We start from the raw sequence: 16,297 nt of genomic DNA, 5'->3' as shown, positions 1-16,297 counted from the left end.
ACAAATGCACACGCCTCCTGAATGGCAGATGTATATATTCTGCTGGATTTTTAATGGATAATCTGCAATTAGTATATACAGAAAGAAAGTAAAGATGAGAAAAAATAAGAAAATAAAAAGAACTCTAAATCATTTTGAAGAATCAAGCATGTAACTCCTGGCCAACTCACATTTTGTTTATGGTATTGATATTACTAATATTTATCTCTTTTCAAAGTTGAGATATTTTCGATCAAAGTGCCAAAGTCTAGAAATACTCCTCCTTCTTTGTCCAAAGCCGTCATGGCTGTGACCTTGTAAGTTCTTGGCTACGTCAATTAGAGTTTCAAACATGCTGACTTTCATCTTTGACTGGAACTGGGACTAGAAACTGGCCAGACCTCTCAGCCCTTTCAACAGATGATAAACACATTGCAATTCAAAAACTCCAAGTAGCTTTCTATGACTTTACAGATTAATTAGTGTTCCAGGGCTTCCAAATCAATTTCAGTCAAGTATGCACAAAAGTTGACAAACTAAAATCACATTTTGTACCTTTCAATTTCTACACCATTCAAAAATATGTAAAAAATGCATATGAAAAGAAATACTGAAATAGGATGATAAGAAGATGTGACAGATCATCAGCACAATTAAAGCCCTCTCTACAGCCAAACATTAAGATCAGCTTTCTATAGAGGAGTTTCAACACTGCCCAAAGTATCTCTTCAGCTTGATGAAAGGGCACTGGTTCCTCTACATCAAGGCTTCAGTACATCAGTTTTGGAATCCACGACTGATCTCTCCAAGCTCTCTTGTCCCTTGGTGACACAGTTACCTCCTGGCACTTGTTTCACTGTCACATTAGCGGAACATAAGTTATTCTTGGGTTCCATCTACAGAATTGTAATTAGTCAAGAAGAATCTCTGTGTTTCTTCCTCTTCTTCCTGACAGTTTGCCAAAATTATTCAGGGATACTAGCAGGATAGTGCAGTAATTTCAGGGGGAGCACTCTGGCACTTTACCCTGGCCAGGCTGGCACAATGGCACACCACTACCACCAATGTTGTGAACTTTGGGTGTTTGCCCTTCCTTGCCTGCAGACCCCTTGCAAGAGGCACGGTCTGGAAGCTGCATTCCAGGTTATGCAAAGTTGATTGAACTTTCAACCTACAGAACCAGGAGAATGTGATTTTGGTGCCAGGGAAGACCTATCCTTGTTTTCTGTTACAGAACATTGTGTATTATATACTCAGGGCACTGCTTTGATTTCCTACATCCACGTAATACTCTGCCATAATTACAGTTTCATGTAGAAGAGCCTCATTTAGCATCACAGTAATTTGCCAAAAGAATCAGGTGGATCTGAAACGCAGCTTTTGCCATTGCTGCATTTGGTTTGCACTGCTGCCATCACGTCCAGATCAAAGAATTGACAGCTACTATCTCAAATGGTGACAAAAATATGCCAACTATCAATACAGTCCCTCAAGGGACGAGTAGAGTAGCTTTGCACAGAGAAGTTGGAACAGCAAATCCTATATACTTCATCGCTGCATGTTTTGACTGTTTTCTAGCAACTGTTGTATTCCAATATTTATAATCTCTCTCTTTATGCAAGCCTCTTATGTTTTATAATAAAAAGAGTACATAAATTTCAGTTACCATTGCAGAGCAAATTGTTGTATGTAATTAGTCATGTACAACATAAGGCGTAACTTGAAAAACAATTCATGTTTATTTTTCCTCTGCTTAATCAATATTTTAAATATTTGTGGAAGCCATACACCAGCTTAGCAAATCACCACCTCAGAAGCGAGGGAAAGAGAACAGACAATATAAATTCTGCAACGTACAGCAAACCGGCTGCATATGACAGACTGCCACGGAGGGAACAGCGTTTTTTGGACCTTAAAGAAAGGAAACACAGAACATTTTACTTTGTGCTGTTCCACTGCATTCCTTTTTGCCACGCATTCCTCAGCCGAACCGACTTGTTTTTCCCTTAACATATATTTGTTTCCCTCCCCACGCATTTTTCCAATGCAATTTGCTTGCTACGATACACGGAGACAAAAGTAGTGGGGGCGATTTTTCCCCAGCAATCCTTGCTTGGATTTCCAGAGAGGTGAACAAATGTTTTGCCATCTCTGTGTTCTCTCCCACATCCTAAGCGTGGCTAACCACAGTGGGATCACAACAAGGGGAGCAACAACACACATATCTTAAATGCTATAGGAGCGCTGAAGCCAGGATCACATCTCAGTTATGCTATTTAAAGACTTAAAACTATATAGTTATCTCTGAGCTTGGCTGGAGAAAATCTTATCAAAACCGAAGACTGGCATTTTTATAAGATTTGTCATAGGTTTAACCTTGAGAATAACAAATCATTAAGTGTCTGGGGGCTTAAGAATCAATTTGTGTTCCAAGCAAAGGGTTTTTAAAATTAAGGTTGAAAAAAAAAATAGATCTTGCTTGGTACTGCACGGATTCTGTTGATGTATCAATCTTTTCAGGCATTTAAAAATAATATAGAGATGATAAAAGTAAATGTTCTATTACCAAAAAAATCTCTTGGTAATAAAATTTCAAATTACAGCCCATGACAACACTTCTAAATTGAAGCTGTGATACAGGAGCTTTGATGGAGAAAATTGTACAAGTAACTCGCAAAGTAATTCAGAAAAGCAACAAAGAATGAAGGTGCTGTTGAGATGAACAGAAAACATACTTGGAATGGCAGGCAGCATCCTTAAATGAATTTTAGAGTGTTTTGTTGCCAATATCTTAAGCAGTGCTGCAGTCTTATATGGATTTCTTTGATAGCTTCCTTCTACCGGCAAATAACCTCGCCACAAGAAAACAAACAATGCCTCACAAACACGGACAAATCCAAACCTGAGCTCCATCACCATACCTGACTGGGCTCAGGATATGAAGAACTGGTGTAAATGGAGCAGCTTAATGGCAGCACTCTCTCTTACTGACTACTTCAGGCTTGAGGAAGGATCTCCAATGAAGAAAACGATCAGAACCTCCTACTGCCTCAGCTTCCCTGATGGTGTACTGGAAGTGAGGCATTAAATTATTTTTTATATGTTGTAGAGGTTTAAATAGATTTTCTTATGTCTACCAGCAGCTTCCAATGAAATAGGTTACAGCAGTGCAAAGTATCACCATTATTTTGTTCGGCAAAAAATAAAGCTTAGGAAACTACCAGGTTGGGTTTTTTTTTTTTTTTTTTTTTTTGTTTAAATAACTCAGACCAAACATTCGTAAGTACTTAAACGTGGCAGATCCACTAAGTGTGATTTGTACCAAAGCATCTGTGCTAAGAAGATTACAGGTACGCTTTGAGAACAAATTTCAAAGGTCTGCAAAGTATAATTAGTTCTAAAGTTCTCCTACACATTAATAATTAGTAATAAAATCCTTCCAAAGCCCTCCACAGAACGATGTTAAAAGCTCTTTGTGAAGCATAAAAACACAGCCCAAGCCCAACCCTCTCATCACTGGCATTATATATCTCAAGCTTTCCACTAAAGATGGTCTCAACTCTCTCCAATAGTTCATTTGAGCAAGTTTTCCTCTCCTTTCCAATGCTTTTGTCATTCATATCTCATAATTCCGGGTGAAGTCTTTAATCTTACATACATTTCCATGATCATTTAAAGACCAAATGGTACAGCCAGATTATATAGTCTAGTGCTCCTTATAACTATTTATTGATAAATTCCATGAGCAATTCCATCATCAATATAGGCAGTTTCACAGTCCAGCCAAGTACCAAGAGAGAAAACAAGGCTTTTTCTCCATTCTGAATTTGTCATTTTAGGATTCAGTATCAGGAGCTGAAGGACAGGAATATCACCAAAGCCTGTCAATATGGACATCAGAAGATTGAGATCTTGTCAAAATAACTTCGTTTCATCCTTGACAAGATTATAACTCTACCTGATAACATGTAATGGAGAACAATGGCACGTGGATTCATTTTTAATAACTATTGACTTAACACTGTGCAATGTTTTGGATTAAAGACTTTGCGCTTCACAACAGTGGTGTTCAATGAATTAAGAATTGGTAAACAGATTTTTTTTTCTCAAAGATTAGCTGCCAATGGGAAATGAGACAAGAAATGGTATTAGGCTAAATGGTATTCAACTTTTCAAACAAGATTTGGAAGTAAATGTGCAAAGCATTGCTAAATTTGTGGATAAAAAAAATATTAAAGGAGTGAGAAGTAGGAAGAATAAGGCTTTCATATGAAATGATGAGTTTTCAAGCAACAAATGGCAAAGTTATGCATGTTGGAAAAGGAAGGCAGCCCATTCTCCCAACATGAGAAGGATGTGGAGCAGATCCAGAGAAGGGCCACTAACATATTAGAGGGCTCGAGAATCTCTCTTAGGGAGAGAGGTTGAGAGAGCTGGGCTTATTCAACTTGGAGAAGAGAAGGCTCTGGGGAGACCTCATTGTAACCTTCCAATACTTGAAGGAAGCATATAAACAGGAGGAAGACTGACTTTTTACCTGGACAGATAGTGATAGGACTAGGAGGAATGGTTTAAATATGAAAGAGGGAGGTTTACATTAGATGTTAGGCTAAAAATACTCAGAGAGTGGTTGGGACCGGCACTGCCCAGAGAAGCTGTGAATGGCTCATCTCTGGAGGTGCTCAAGACCAAGTTGGCTCTGGGAAGCTTCTTCTGGTGGATGCCAACCCTGTCCATATCAGAGGACTTGGGACTGTATGATTTTTAAGGTCCCTTCCAATCTAAGTTCTATAACTCTATGATATGATTCTATGACCGTATTTCTATAAATGTATGACTGTATCATATGATTGAACCATATGACTGTCATATGAGTCTATGAATATAAGCTATACTATGACTGTAATTCTATGATTCTGTGATTGTCTGATTCTATACCCACAAAAGCAGTTATTCCGGAAGCAGCAAAAGAATCCAAAAGGAAAAATGCTATGTGTGTTCCTAGCATCTTGGCAAAAAAAAGTCTGGAATAATTATCAGCTCTGTATACATGAGAACAGAGGAAGGGAGCACTTTTATCTCTGTACAAAGGAATGGTATGATGCTGAAATGTTGCATACGGTTTTAGTGTCCAGATTTTCAAAGGCAAATGAGGAATTGGATGGGATACAAAAAGATACGCAGTCCTTTTGGAGGCTACTAAAACTGGTACGCTGCAGGAAACTAGAGGAACTAGTGACCAGAAATCTGAAGGCAGAACAAATGATTTATAAAATAAATGAAACAAGCTTGTAACTGGGAGCATAATCAAATAGAAGGAACACAAAACAAAGAGTTAGCCTCCATTCTTTGTGCTCTTCAAAACAGATCAGGAAGATACAATAATGTCAAAACTGGTAAATGGATGAAGCAAAGAGGCCTTTCTGTCTTCAGCCTGGAGGCACGTCACTGCCTTTATCCATATCCTTGGACTACTATAGAAAAAGAACAATCTTCTTGCTCCAAAACACCATGATTACTTTATTTCACTCACCATGTCACCTCTTGTGTGGACACAAGCTCATCGTTGAGTCTAATGACAATTGCCATAACACTGAAGAAGGTTTAGACTGCAGAAAGTTACAACTAGGGAATCTAATATCCCCTTTCTGATCACAAATTAAACTAAGACATTCAGTTTAAGTTGCCACTGGCCCTCCATGAGCTGTTACCCCATAAAAATACTCCCCAAATGGCTGCAGACAGTAGACTGTGAGCTCTCCATAGCTCAAGAAAACTTGGCACATTCCTGTTTTTAAATAAACCACGCAACTGCTTCACTCTTCTGACTTGCAATTTCCTCATTATACAGACCTAATTTTTTATGGTTAACCATCAGCTGGATTTCACAAGAGAAAGGCATTGGCTGGGGACATTGCTAACCACAAGTGTAAATCAGCTGTGTGTGAGGGAGAGAGACAGTCAGGAAGGGTGAACATGAGTATGTATGAGCACCTGATGTTTTTTTCTGACACTGTTCCACATCATTAGTTGGAAGCTTGCTATGCACTATACTCTTACATCTCTGTTGATCCTACCTACCTCTCTTCCCTTTCAAGGTTTTTTCTTCAGTACATGCATTTTTGAATTTTTAGAGCTGTGCAGCTGATTTTTGGCAGAAGAGGCTGGGGCAAAGACTGTAGGCATTTTTACACATTAATTTTATGGGAGATTACACAGCAGATTAACAGTTCTCTAAACAAAAAGTGTCCCATGCTACCTCCATTCTTGCCTGTTTATTGCTTTTGATCTATTCATACCAAAACATTCTTACTAATGAAAGTAATCAGAAAATTGCCTAATAAGGTAATTTAGAAAACAGTTCACATTGAACATATGATCAAAAGGCATTTAACTTGCAGTTCCTGCCTCCTCTCCCCCAATAAACACATGGTTTACTGGCACTGCTGTGCTTCAAAACGGTTTTGAACATCTGGGAGAAGGGCTGATCAGCTTCACACAATATCTGGACTCTAAGCAGACCCAGGAACAAAGGTCATGATAAATAAAATGACTGCTTTGGCTTCAAAATTGCCTCAATCTTCTATAGACAAAGCATGATTGAAATGCATCTATCTGCGTATAGCATCTGGAGAACTCTGAATATGTTTTGATCTGAATCTGATGGGCTTCTTTCAAATGAAAATAATTTGAAGACACTGTGGAAAATTTTTAAAACCACAGACAACGCAAACTTTGGCCTAATATTCCCTTTTAGAGCATTGACCTTGTTTTTTCTACAGTGTGAAAAAATAAAATCAATATAATAATGGTACTGCAGTAAAATTTCAGCTTGCTCTTGGCTTTAAATAACTTTATTGTCTCCTTTCCCCCTGTCTGTGTCTGCTGCATTTGGCACTAGCAGTTATTAAAATGAAACCAAGTTGAAAGAAAATTTAAATATCATAAAAAGAAAACCAGCAGTGCTTCTGGCTCACTTTGCTAACACTGTGGTTCACCTTTACAATTTGCCAGGGTTTTGTATTCCCCAGCTGTTCTATTTGAATTTGCATGCACAAAGAAACCCCAACTTTCTACCAGAATAATAACTTGTACTTTACAGATTTAAAAGTACTAATTTTTTATATATATTTTTTTAAAGGAAAAGTTGCCCCTTCCCCCGATTATACATTAGAACAAAAAAAATCAATGGTTTACTAATGATTTCAATTATTTGGTCTAAAATTTGCTTCCTTTTTAGTGTGCGCTTTTGTAAGACTGAGTGAGCCTGGTTCTAACAGTCCTACTGTTGCACTATAACGTGCACCACTAACAAGGCTTTGAAAACCTTATAGGAAAGTAACAATTAAAGAGAAGAAAACCCAACATTCAGCCAAAATTATGGCCTTTGCTCCTCTTCTGCTCCTTCAGCATGAAAACAATATCCACCTATTGTCAAACACAGCTCCGCCTTGGTGAAGAGAGAAGAAGCAAAAATGGGAACCAGGAAAAGCAATGGAAAGCCCAAATGTAGGCAATGCTAGAAGAAAAATGGAGTTTGCTCCGCTCAGCCCTGGACCTCTCAGAAACAGAGAAACTCTAAGCCTTCGAGGAAGAACAATCTGCTTAAGTATGCGCTACACTGCAAACACAGATTTTGCAAAGGGACAGATGATGCTCCACCTCTAATTCCCCCTCAAACACACCACGCTCAGAATAAAAAATACGGAGTTCTTACTTTGGTAGTTGAAGCTGGAGACGAGTTGGCCACCAGGCTCGTGATCACATCGCTGCTGACGGTGGTGCAAGTAGCTGTGGCTGGAGTGGGAAGCCGGGAGGGGACGATGGGCAGGGGCAGAAGCCCAGGGCGGTTGTTGCTGTTGGTGCTGGCAGCACTGCTGCAGTTGGTGCTGCTGACGTGGTTGCCGTTGGAGCTCCAGTCCCGACGATCCCACCCGGCCCGATAATCTCGTTCAAACCGGCTGTGGTGCCGTGACATCTCGATGTAGGGCAACTTCTGCTCACAGGGAACTCGAGACCTTGCCTGAGGGAATGGAAACAAAGGGACGTAAGGGATGAGGCCCCAGCGTAGCACTTGTACCCTACAGTCCTCAGGGCAAATCTCTGCTGTACCTCCTCTGCATCAGAGGAGTGCTGCTTCATTCTCTTTCCGAGCTGAACATCAGGAGGAAGAGAGCGGTGGTGTTGTAAATGTTAATCAAGAACAGAAAGGAGAGAGTTAGAACAGCTACAAGCATGTGGTGGAGAGACGCATGCCTCAGACCCGATGAAACACCATCTGCCTAAACTCTCCAGCAGAATAACAAGCAACAGCAGACAATGTGAAAGTTAGAAGAAAATCGTTCAAATGTTTTGATAACAGAAAAATGTTTCCAACAGCTCCATCTCGTAGTTTTCTCAACACCCTTCAGATCTATGATTTTTTTTCTGCACCTGATCTGTGACCAAGCGTCACTCCTAAAGATCGGAGAAAAAAATCTATCTGTAAAGCTGTTCATTACCTCTCTGTTTCCAAAGTTGAGTACCATTTGCACTGTTCCCTCCCTTCCTTTTCACTAAGCCGTCTCACAGGAACACTTCACCCCAAGGACACCTGAGCCAAGGCAAGCCAACATTTCCCATCTCCTCTTGTGCTTTTGGCTAGATTTAAAACACTTAGTGTACTCAATCAGATGTACAATCAAATGACCAAATCACTTTGTGTGATCATCCTGCCCTTATCATTCCTTACCTCCTTGGTCTTTGTTATCCACAGATTTTATCAGCCAGAAACAAGACGTCTGCATGCAACACAGGGAGTTGAGACTCCCAACATCTAATCCTAGTTCTAATAATTATATCTTACATAGCCTACAGCACTTACTTAAGTCTCCTTGCTGAGGTTTCCTAACCTGCAAAATGGGTGGCAATAATGTTATTTTCCCAGCAGAGGTCTGAGTAACCAAGAGTCTGCAGCATTTGAGATTGAAGAACAGTATAAATAAATGCTAAATATATTTATTCCCATAAATAAATAATGAGTATCTAGGTCACTGCAGCATCTGATTTATTTTATTTGCATCACACGATGCAATAAATTGTTTGTAATAATAACAACAGGTCAGCTGAAGCGATTTTGCTTTACAAATTCTTAAATACAAAAATAGACAGTAAAAATATCTGCTCATAATGGCTGAGGAGGGAAGCTGAAACAAAACTCACCCAGAAAACTTAGAAGATAATAAACTATTTCAGAGAAATATTATTTAGCAGTGATATAAAACAGTGTGCCCAACAATTTCAGTAGTTATTCGCCTGATAGAATTAAAAAAAAAAGGGTAAACTAAACCAGCTACTATGACTAAATACAGTGTATTAAAGGCTCATCTGGTTCACCAGAGAGATACTGGCTTGAGAGGAGGAAAATTCTTCCTCAGTTAAAAAATCAATACTATAAATGTGGTTAGAATAGAAACAAACAAAATTACTACCACAATCACAATCCTCCAACAAAGATCTCACAATAACTTGCAATGGTTTTAAACTGAGACAGGGAAGGTTTAGGTTAGATTAGATTTAGGGGGAAGTTTTTCACCCAGAGGGTGGTGAGGCACTGGAACAGGTTGCCCAAGGAGGCTGTGGATGCCCCATCCCTGGAGGCATTCAAGGCCAGGCTGGATGTGGCTCTGGGCAGCCTGGTCTGCTGGTTGGTGACCTTACATATAGGAGGGGGGTTGAAACTAGACGATCATTGTGGTCCTTTTCAACACAGGCCATTCTATGATTCCATGAAAGACTTCAGGGGACTGGGGCACGTAGTTGATGGAGCAGGCGTGCAGGTATTTTTTTCTTCTATACCTTCAGTAGCACAGAATGATACTGAGAGGATCCAAAAAAAACAATAAATAGCTTAGAAGTTGGTGCAAACACAGGAATTTTTTTTTTTGACCACGGGGCAATTTACTTGGCACCTGGCATGATGGCTGCAGATGGAAGTAGCCTGTCTCCAAGGGGTAAGAGGATCTTAGCCGAGGAGCTGGTGGGACTCATTGAAAGGTCCTTAAACTAGGTATGAAGGGGGAAGAGGACAAAATGAGGGCTGCTGGGCTTGAGCGGGTCCTTCAAGGGCTCATACCAAACTTGATGGGTGAAGATAGTGGAACACAAAGGGATGGACTAGGGCAGGGGTATGCTGGGGATGCTGCTGTTTTACGGGATCATAGATCCTCTATAAAGGCGGTGAGATGGAAAGCCCAGCTGAAGTGCCTTTATACCAATGCACACAGCCTGGGAAATAAGCAGGGCGAGTTGGAAAGCGTGATGCGCTTGGAAAGTTATGACCTTATTGCTATCATAGAAACATGGTGGGATGTCTCCCATAACTGGAATACCACCACTGAGGGATATTGGCTCTTTATAAGGGATAGGCGAGGTAGGAAGGGTGGGGGAGTTGCCCTCTGTGTCAAAGAGTGGATAGACTGTGAGGAGCTCTCTCTGAGAAAGAGTCAGGAACAGGTTGAGAGCTTGTGGCTTAGAATTAGGGATGGGATTAACAAAGGCCAGCTGGTGATAGGGGTATACTACAGGCCACCCGATCAAGGGGAGACTGTTGACGAGGCTTTCTTGTTTCAGATGCAGGAGGCATTGTGCTCACAGGCTCTTGTCCTGGTGGAGGACTTCAACCATCTGGATATCTGTTGGAAAGACCACACGGCAAACTGCAAGAGCTCCAGGAGGCTCCTGGAATGCATTGATGATAACTTTCTGGCCAGGTATTGGACAGACCGACCAGAGGTGAAGCGTTGCTGGACCTGATGCTCACCAATGTGGAGGCGATCATTAAAGGCGTTAAGGCTGGAGGCAGCCTGGGCTGCAGTCACCATGCCCTGGTTGAGTTTGTGATCTTGAGGGATGTGGGCCTGGCAAAGAGTGGTGTCAGGACCCTGAACTTTGGAAGAGCAACCTTTAAGCTGTTCAATGGACTGTTGGCCAAGATCCCCTGGGATGCTGTCTTTGAAAACAAAGATGTTGAGGAGAGCTGGCTACTCTTCAAGGATGCCTTTCTAAGAGCACGAGAGCTCTCTGTCCCTCTGAATAAGAAAGCGGGCAGAGGAGGTAGGAAACTGGCATGGCTTGGTAAGGACCTGTTAGGCATATTGAGGGCAAAGAAAGGTGCAAACAAGCTCTGTAAACAAGGGCGTGTTACTTGAAAAGAATACAGGGATGCCATTCGGACGTGCAGATGTGGGATCAGGAAAGCCAGAGCAGAACTGAACTTGGTGAGGGATGTGAAAAACAATAGGAAGACTTTCTACAGGTACATTGGCCAGAAGAGACAGGTCAGAGCAAGTGTACCTCCTTTGGTAAATGTAAAAGAACTGGCTTTAACGGACGAAGAGAAGGCTGAGGTACTGAATGAGTTCTTTGCCTCAGTCTTCACTGGCGGCCAGGATTCCAGTACTTCTCATGTCCCTGAACCCTGCATCCTAAACTTTTAGGTGGGGACTGAGGCGGTAAATCCCCCCGCCCTGTAAGGGTGAGAAAGTCTGAGACCACCTCATGGGACTGAATGTATACAAGTCTATGGGGCCGGATGGCGTGCATCCCAGGATTCTGAAGGAGCTGGCTGAGGTGGTTGCCGAGCTGCTCTTCATCATATTTGAAAAGTTGTGGTTGTCAGGTGAGGTCCTAGATGACTGGAGGAAAGGTCATGTCACTCCCATTTACAAGAAAGGGAGCAAGGAGGACTCGGGGAACTACAGGTTGGTGAGTCTCACTTCTGTACCTAGGAAGATCATGGAACAGATCATCCTGGATGACATGCCTGATCACATGAGGAATGGGCGTGTGATCCGAGACAGCCAGCACGGCTTCACAAGGGGAAGGTCATGCTTAACCAATCTGGTGGCCTTCTATGATGGAGTGACGGCATCGGTGGACAAGGGAAAGGCGACTGATGTCATTTACCTGGACTTGAGCAAGGCCTTCAACATGGTCCCCCACAGCATCCTTATCTCCAAATTGGAGGGATGTGGATTTGATGGTGGACCACTCGATGAGTAGGAAACTGGTTGAAAGACCGCAGACAGAAGGTGGTCATCAATGGCTCTATGTCCAGGTGGAGGCCGGTAACGAGCGGCGTCCCCCAGGGGTCTGTCTTGGGACCGGGGCTCTTTAACATCTTTATCAATGACATTGATGAGGGAATTGAGTGCACCCTCAGCAAGTCTGCTGATGACACCAAGCTGAGTGGTGTGATTGACATGGTAGAAGGAAGGTATGCCATTCAGAGGGACCTCGACAGGCTTGAAAGGTGGACCCGGGTGAACCTAATGAGGTTCAACACAAAATGCAAGGTTTTGCACTTGGGCGGAGGAATCCCAGGCATCCATACAGGCTGGAAGGAGCAGTCCTTGGGAGCAGTCCTGCAGAGAAGAACCTGGGACCAGTAGTGTGCTCTTGCAGCTTGGAAAGTAAATGGTATCCTGGGCTCCATCAGAAGAGGAGTGGCCAGCAGGGACAGGGAGGTGATTGTCTCCATCTACTCTGCCCTTGTGAGGCCCCATCTGCAGTACTATCTCCAGGTCTGGAGCCCCCAGAACAAGAAAGACAGGGAGCTGTTGGAGAGGGTCCAGAGGAGCCAGAGGATCAGGGGGCTGGAGCACTTCCCCTACAAAGACAGGCTGAGGGAGCTGGGCTTGTTCAGCCTGGAGAAAAGAAGGCTGTGGGGTGACCTCATTGCAGCCTTTCAGTACCTAAAGGGAGCCTACAAACAGCAGGGGAATCAATTCTTTGAAAGGGTAGATAACAGCAGGACAAGGGGAAATGGTTTGAAGTTGAGGGAGGGAAGATTTAGGTTGGATGTCAGGGGGGAAGTTCGTTTACAGAGAGAGTGGTGAGGTACTGGAACAGCTGCCCAGAGAGGCTGTGGATGCCCCGTCTCTGGAGGTGTTCAAGGCCAGATTGGATGGGGCCCTGGGCAACCTGATCTGGTATTAAACGTGGAGGTTGGTGGCCCTACATGTGGCAGGGGGGTTGGAGATTCATGATCCTTGAGGTCCCTTCCAACCCCGGCCATTCTGTGATTCTGTGATATCACTCTATGAGTGGCCATGGTTGTGCCCCTCTGCAGCAGTGAGCACCTACCTCCAGCACGTGTTGGGACCCACACAGTAGGGCTGTAGATGCTCACCACAAAACCAACACTCCGCATACTGATACTACTTGAAGATAGTGTCTTTAAAGGTGAAAAATTCCATTTGAAAACACCATTTATTATTCCTTGCCTCTGGAAAAGTTTCTTCTTAAAACTGCACATTTTCCCCTTCTGTATGAAGCTATCTTTTTTGACTGTTTGGAAGGTGGCTGTCAATTGAATGCCCTTCTCCTTCTGAGCTCGAGGATCTCCATTAGCTGTGTTAGTGTACTCCTTGACAAGGCAATGAGAGAGAACCAAATCACATAGCCCCCACCCACCCACTCACTTGAGTATATCTGACATTTAATTCAGCGGAGAGCAGCGCACACATGCACATAAGTCAATAGCTAGCAGTTTTTGCCACACGATCCAAGACACCATGCCCCCAGCAATTCTACTATCAGATGAGACTGACAGGCAATTACGTCAATAACAAGCAGGAAAAAAGCTGGTGACTAAGCCATGCATTAAGAAGTTTACTTAAAACCCACCAACCTCTTCACAAGCAAGTTCTCTTCTTTGTCCAGCTACTCTATTTTATTATGTTTCCAATAAAAAATAAAAGCGAGGGTTGAAAATGCACTGCATTAAATATACACTGCTTGCTTCAAGCGTGTCATTTTTGGCTGGGCACAAAGATACTTGACAGCAAGAAGACGTGCAGAAATACTGGAGGGGATAGCTATCTAATAAACGAGGATTCAACTGCTGGTGCTAGGTATTAATTGCTTCAAATTAGAAACAATATAAAATGTTCTCATAAATAGCTGCTGGGTGAGGTAAGAAATGGTTTGTGAACAGGCTGGCTTTTTTTTAAAAGTATTTTCGGATCCAGCGTTTATGCTTTGTCTGGGCTATCTTTGTCAAGGACGATAATCATCATCATAATAACGCTTCAAACATCTTTAGTACTCATAAGAAAAACTTTGCCAACAAACTGTGTTCTGAGCCAAGCCTAATCATCACATTCCTCTGCAGAGAACTTGACACAGGACAGCACAAACCTTCTTGGGAAACGGCAGTGAAGGAGGCCAGCACAAACCAACACAAACAGCAAGGACAGCAGTTGCTAACCAAACACACACAAGCGTTTTCACCCTTGTTAGCAATTCCAAAATCCAAATCCTATGTCTGAGAATGTTGTCCCAATGCTCCACGTGCTCCAGCAGCTTGGGGCTCTGCTCACTGTCCTGGGGAGCTTGTTCCATGCCCACCACTCTGCTGAAGAACCTTTTCCTGATACACAGCCTGTCCCTCCCCTGATGCAGGTTCATATCCAATTTTAGAGTAAAATTTTTCAGACGTGATTTCTTTAGGATTTTTCTTAAGAATAAACCAAAAACCCCACCACCCCACCACCTTTCCACTATGGAGAACAAGGGCAGAAAGACCGTAATGCTTACAAATGCCAATATAAATATCTACAAATAATTCATTGATTTTCCCTGTTAAAAGAATGTTTTTCTCAACATTTCTATGCATGCACACATACTTTTCTAGGCCCTTCGAATAGTGTTAGATCCCTCTGAACACCACACAAAGAAAGAGAAAGAAGGTTTTCACCTTGTTTCTCAGACTTGGGAAACACCCAGTAATGTCCACAGTGAATTTGCTACCCCAGCTAAGCCTTAGCTATAAGTATAATCCATCAACCTCCATTTTGGAGCTGATTTTTCAGCTAGAATGAAACTTCCTGCCACCATGCCTAGAAGCCAGCTCTTGAGAAGATAAGCTAAATCTATCTCAGATATGTCCATCCTCCATCGGAGCTGTAAAACCATAGTGTAGACAAACTGAGCAATAGAAGAATGTAGGATATGTGTATCTCAGAACAGAAATCCGAAAGAAGGGCTATTGCAGGCTGCCACTGCTGAAAATCACTCTGTACGGTTAATTCAGCTGACGTACCATCTTGTGAAGATGGTGAAGTCAATGAGACAGGCCTTCCCCCACACTCTACCAGGATGTAATCACCGAAGTAGCTGGGTGTCTTTAATCTTGACTAGAAAGGAAACGTGTGTTCCTGCTTGTCACATAGAATCAAAGGATTTCATTGTGCAGCCAAAAGGAACAAGATTTTTCTTGGAGGGGGAAAAAGCACCCTTGCCAGAGGAGAAGAGAGAGAAACCCATAGCTGATACAGGATGAACTGATAAATACAAAGCAAGAAGAGCAAATTGGTATTAAGAGAGAGCTGTGTAAAAAGGTTGTAAGCTACAGAAGAGAGACTGCAGAACCAGAGGAAAATAAAAATTCCATGAGATACCTAAAAGGAGTTTTAGTGATGTGGCGAAGCAAACAAAATGCCTGCCTTGGTCCCTGAAGAGCACCATAGCCATGGAGGCACTGCAAGAGCCATGCCAAGCACAGAGGACCCTCCTGGTTTCAGAGAAAGACTGTGCAAAGTTCTCTGGAGACTGACAAGAGGACTGCACAGGAACCTGGCCTCTACTTTCACAGCTAGATGGGCTTGGGATGGTTGAATAGGGAAGAAAGGAAGGGAGTAATGCAATAATACTGACCGCCCTTCTGAGGAACTTGACTCTCCTAGGTGTCCATCTTAGCCCTCCACAGCCAAAATACAATGCAGCAAGTGAGAGATGCCATAAAAAGCAACTACTTTAACCACTCTCTCTTGAGGAAAAGTATATTGTGGGAGCATCCTGGCAGGTGAAGACCAGGAGTTCCCGAAAATTCTCACATAAACAGCTTACTCAACAGTAGCATCTGAGACTTTTTTCTTGCAGAACATGAGCATCTTTGGGTCTAAAATGTGCCACCAACACCTATGACTGTATTCAACCTCCAAATTTACCTCAGATTTACCCCTTTGGCAATCAGGAAACCCTCCTGCCTTCTTAATTGAAAACCACCTCTGTGCTGGTATTCATTTTTCACCACATCTCTTCTGCCAGCTCATTTGTTCCTTGTTTCCACAGCTTCCACTCACATACACAGAGGCAAGAAAAAGACCAGAGGCATTTGAGATAGCAGCATGCTAACTGCAGGCCTCTTACCAGGTTCAAACAGATCATTGCTGCAGATTTATTAAACCTAAGTGATTAACATTTCATTTTATGCTCAATACATTTAAACACAGCCCTTCTTCCCCCAAGCCCAAAGCACTCACTGTTCTGCAGA

General features: G+C 42.5%; 1 protein-coding gene across 3 annotated transcripts in view; it reads right to left on the bottom strand.

Moving 5' to 3' along the window:
* Positions 1 to 16,297, bottom strand: part of KLHL29 (kelch like family member 29) — a 331,742-nt gene that overhangs the window by 238,177 nt on the left and 77,268 nt on the right. For all 3 annotated transcript variants that reach the window (XM_031552616.1, XM_019613317.2, XM_010707983.3), the window contains exon 2: positions 7,697 to 8,002. In XM_031552616.1, coding sequence (XP_031408476.1) covers positions 7,697 to 7,957 — 261 coding nt within the window. In that variant the 5' untranslated portion in view covers positions 7,958 to 8,002. The remainder of the gene's footprint in view (positions 1 to 7,696; positions 8,003 to 16,297) is intronic.

Source organism: Meleagris gallopavo, chromosome 2 (assembly GCF_000146605.3).
Source record: "Meleagris gallopavo isolate NT-WF06-2002-E0010 breed Aviagen turkey brand Nicholas breeding stock chromosome 2, Turkey_5.1, whole genome shotgun sequence".
NCBI classification, from domain to species: domain Eukaryota; kingdom Metazoa; phylum Chordata; class Aves; order Galliformes; family Phasianidae; genus Meleagris; species Meleagris gallopavo.
The sequence above is the reverse complement of the archived record's forward strand: the minus strand, read 5'-3'. Positions and strand labels throughout refer to the sequence as shown.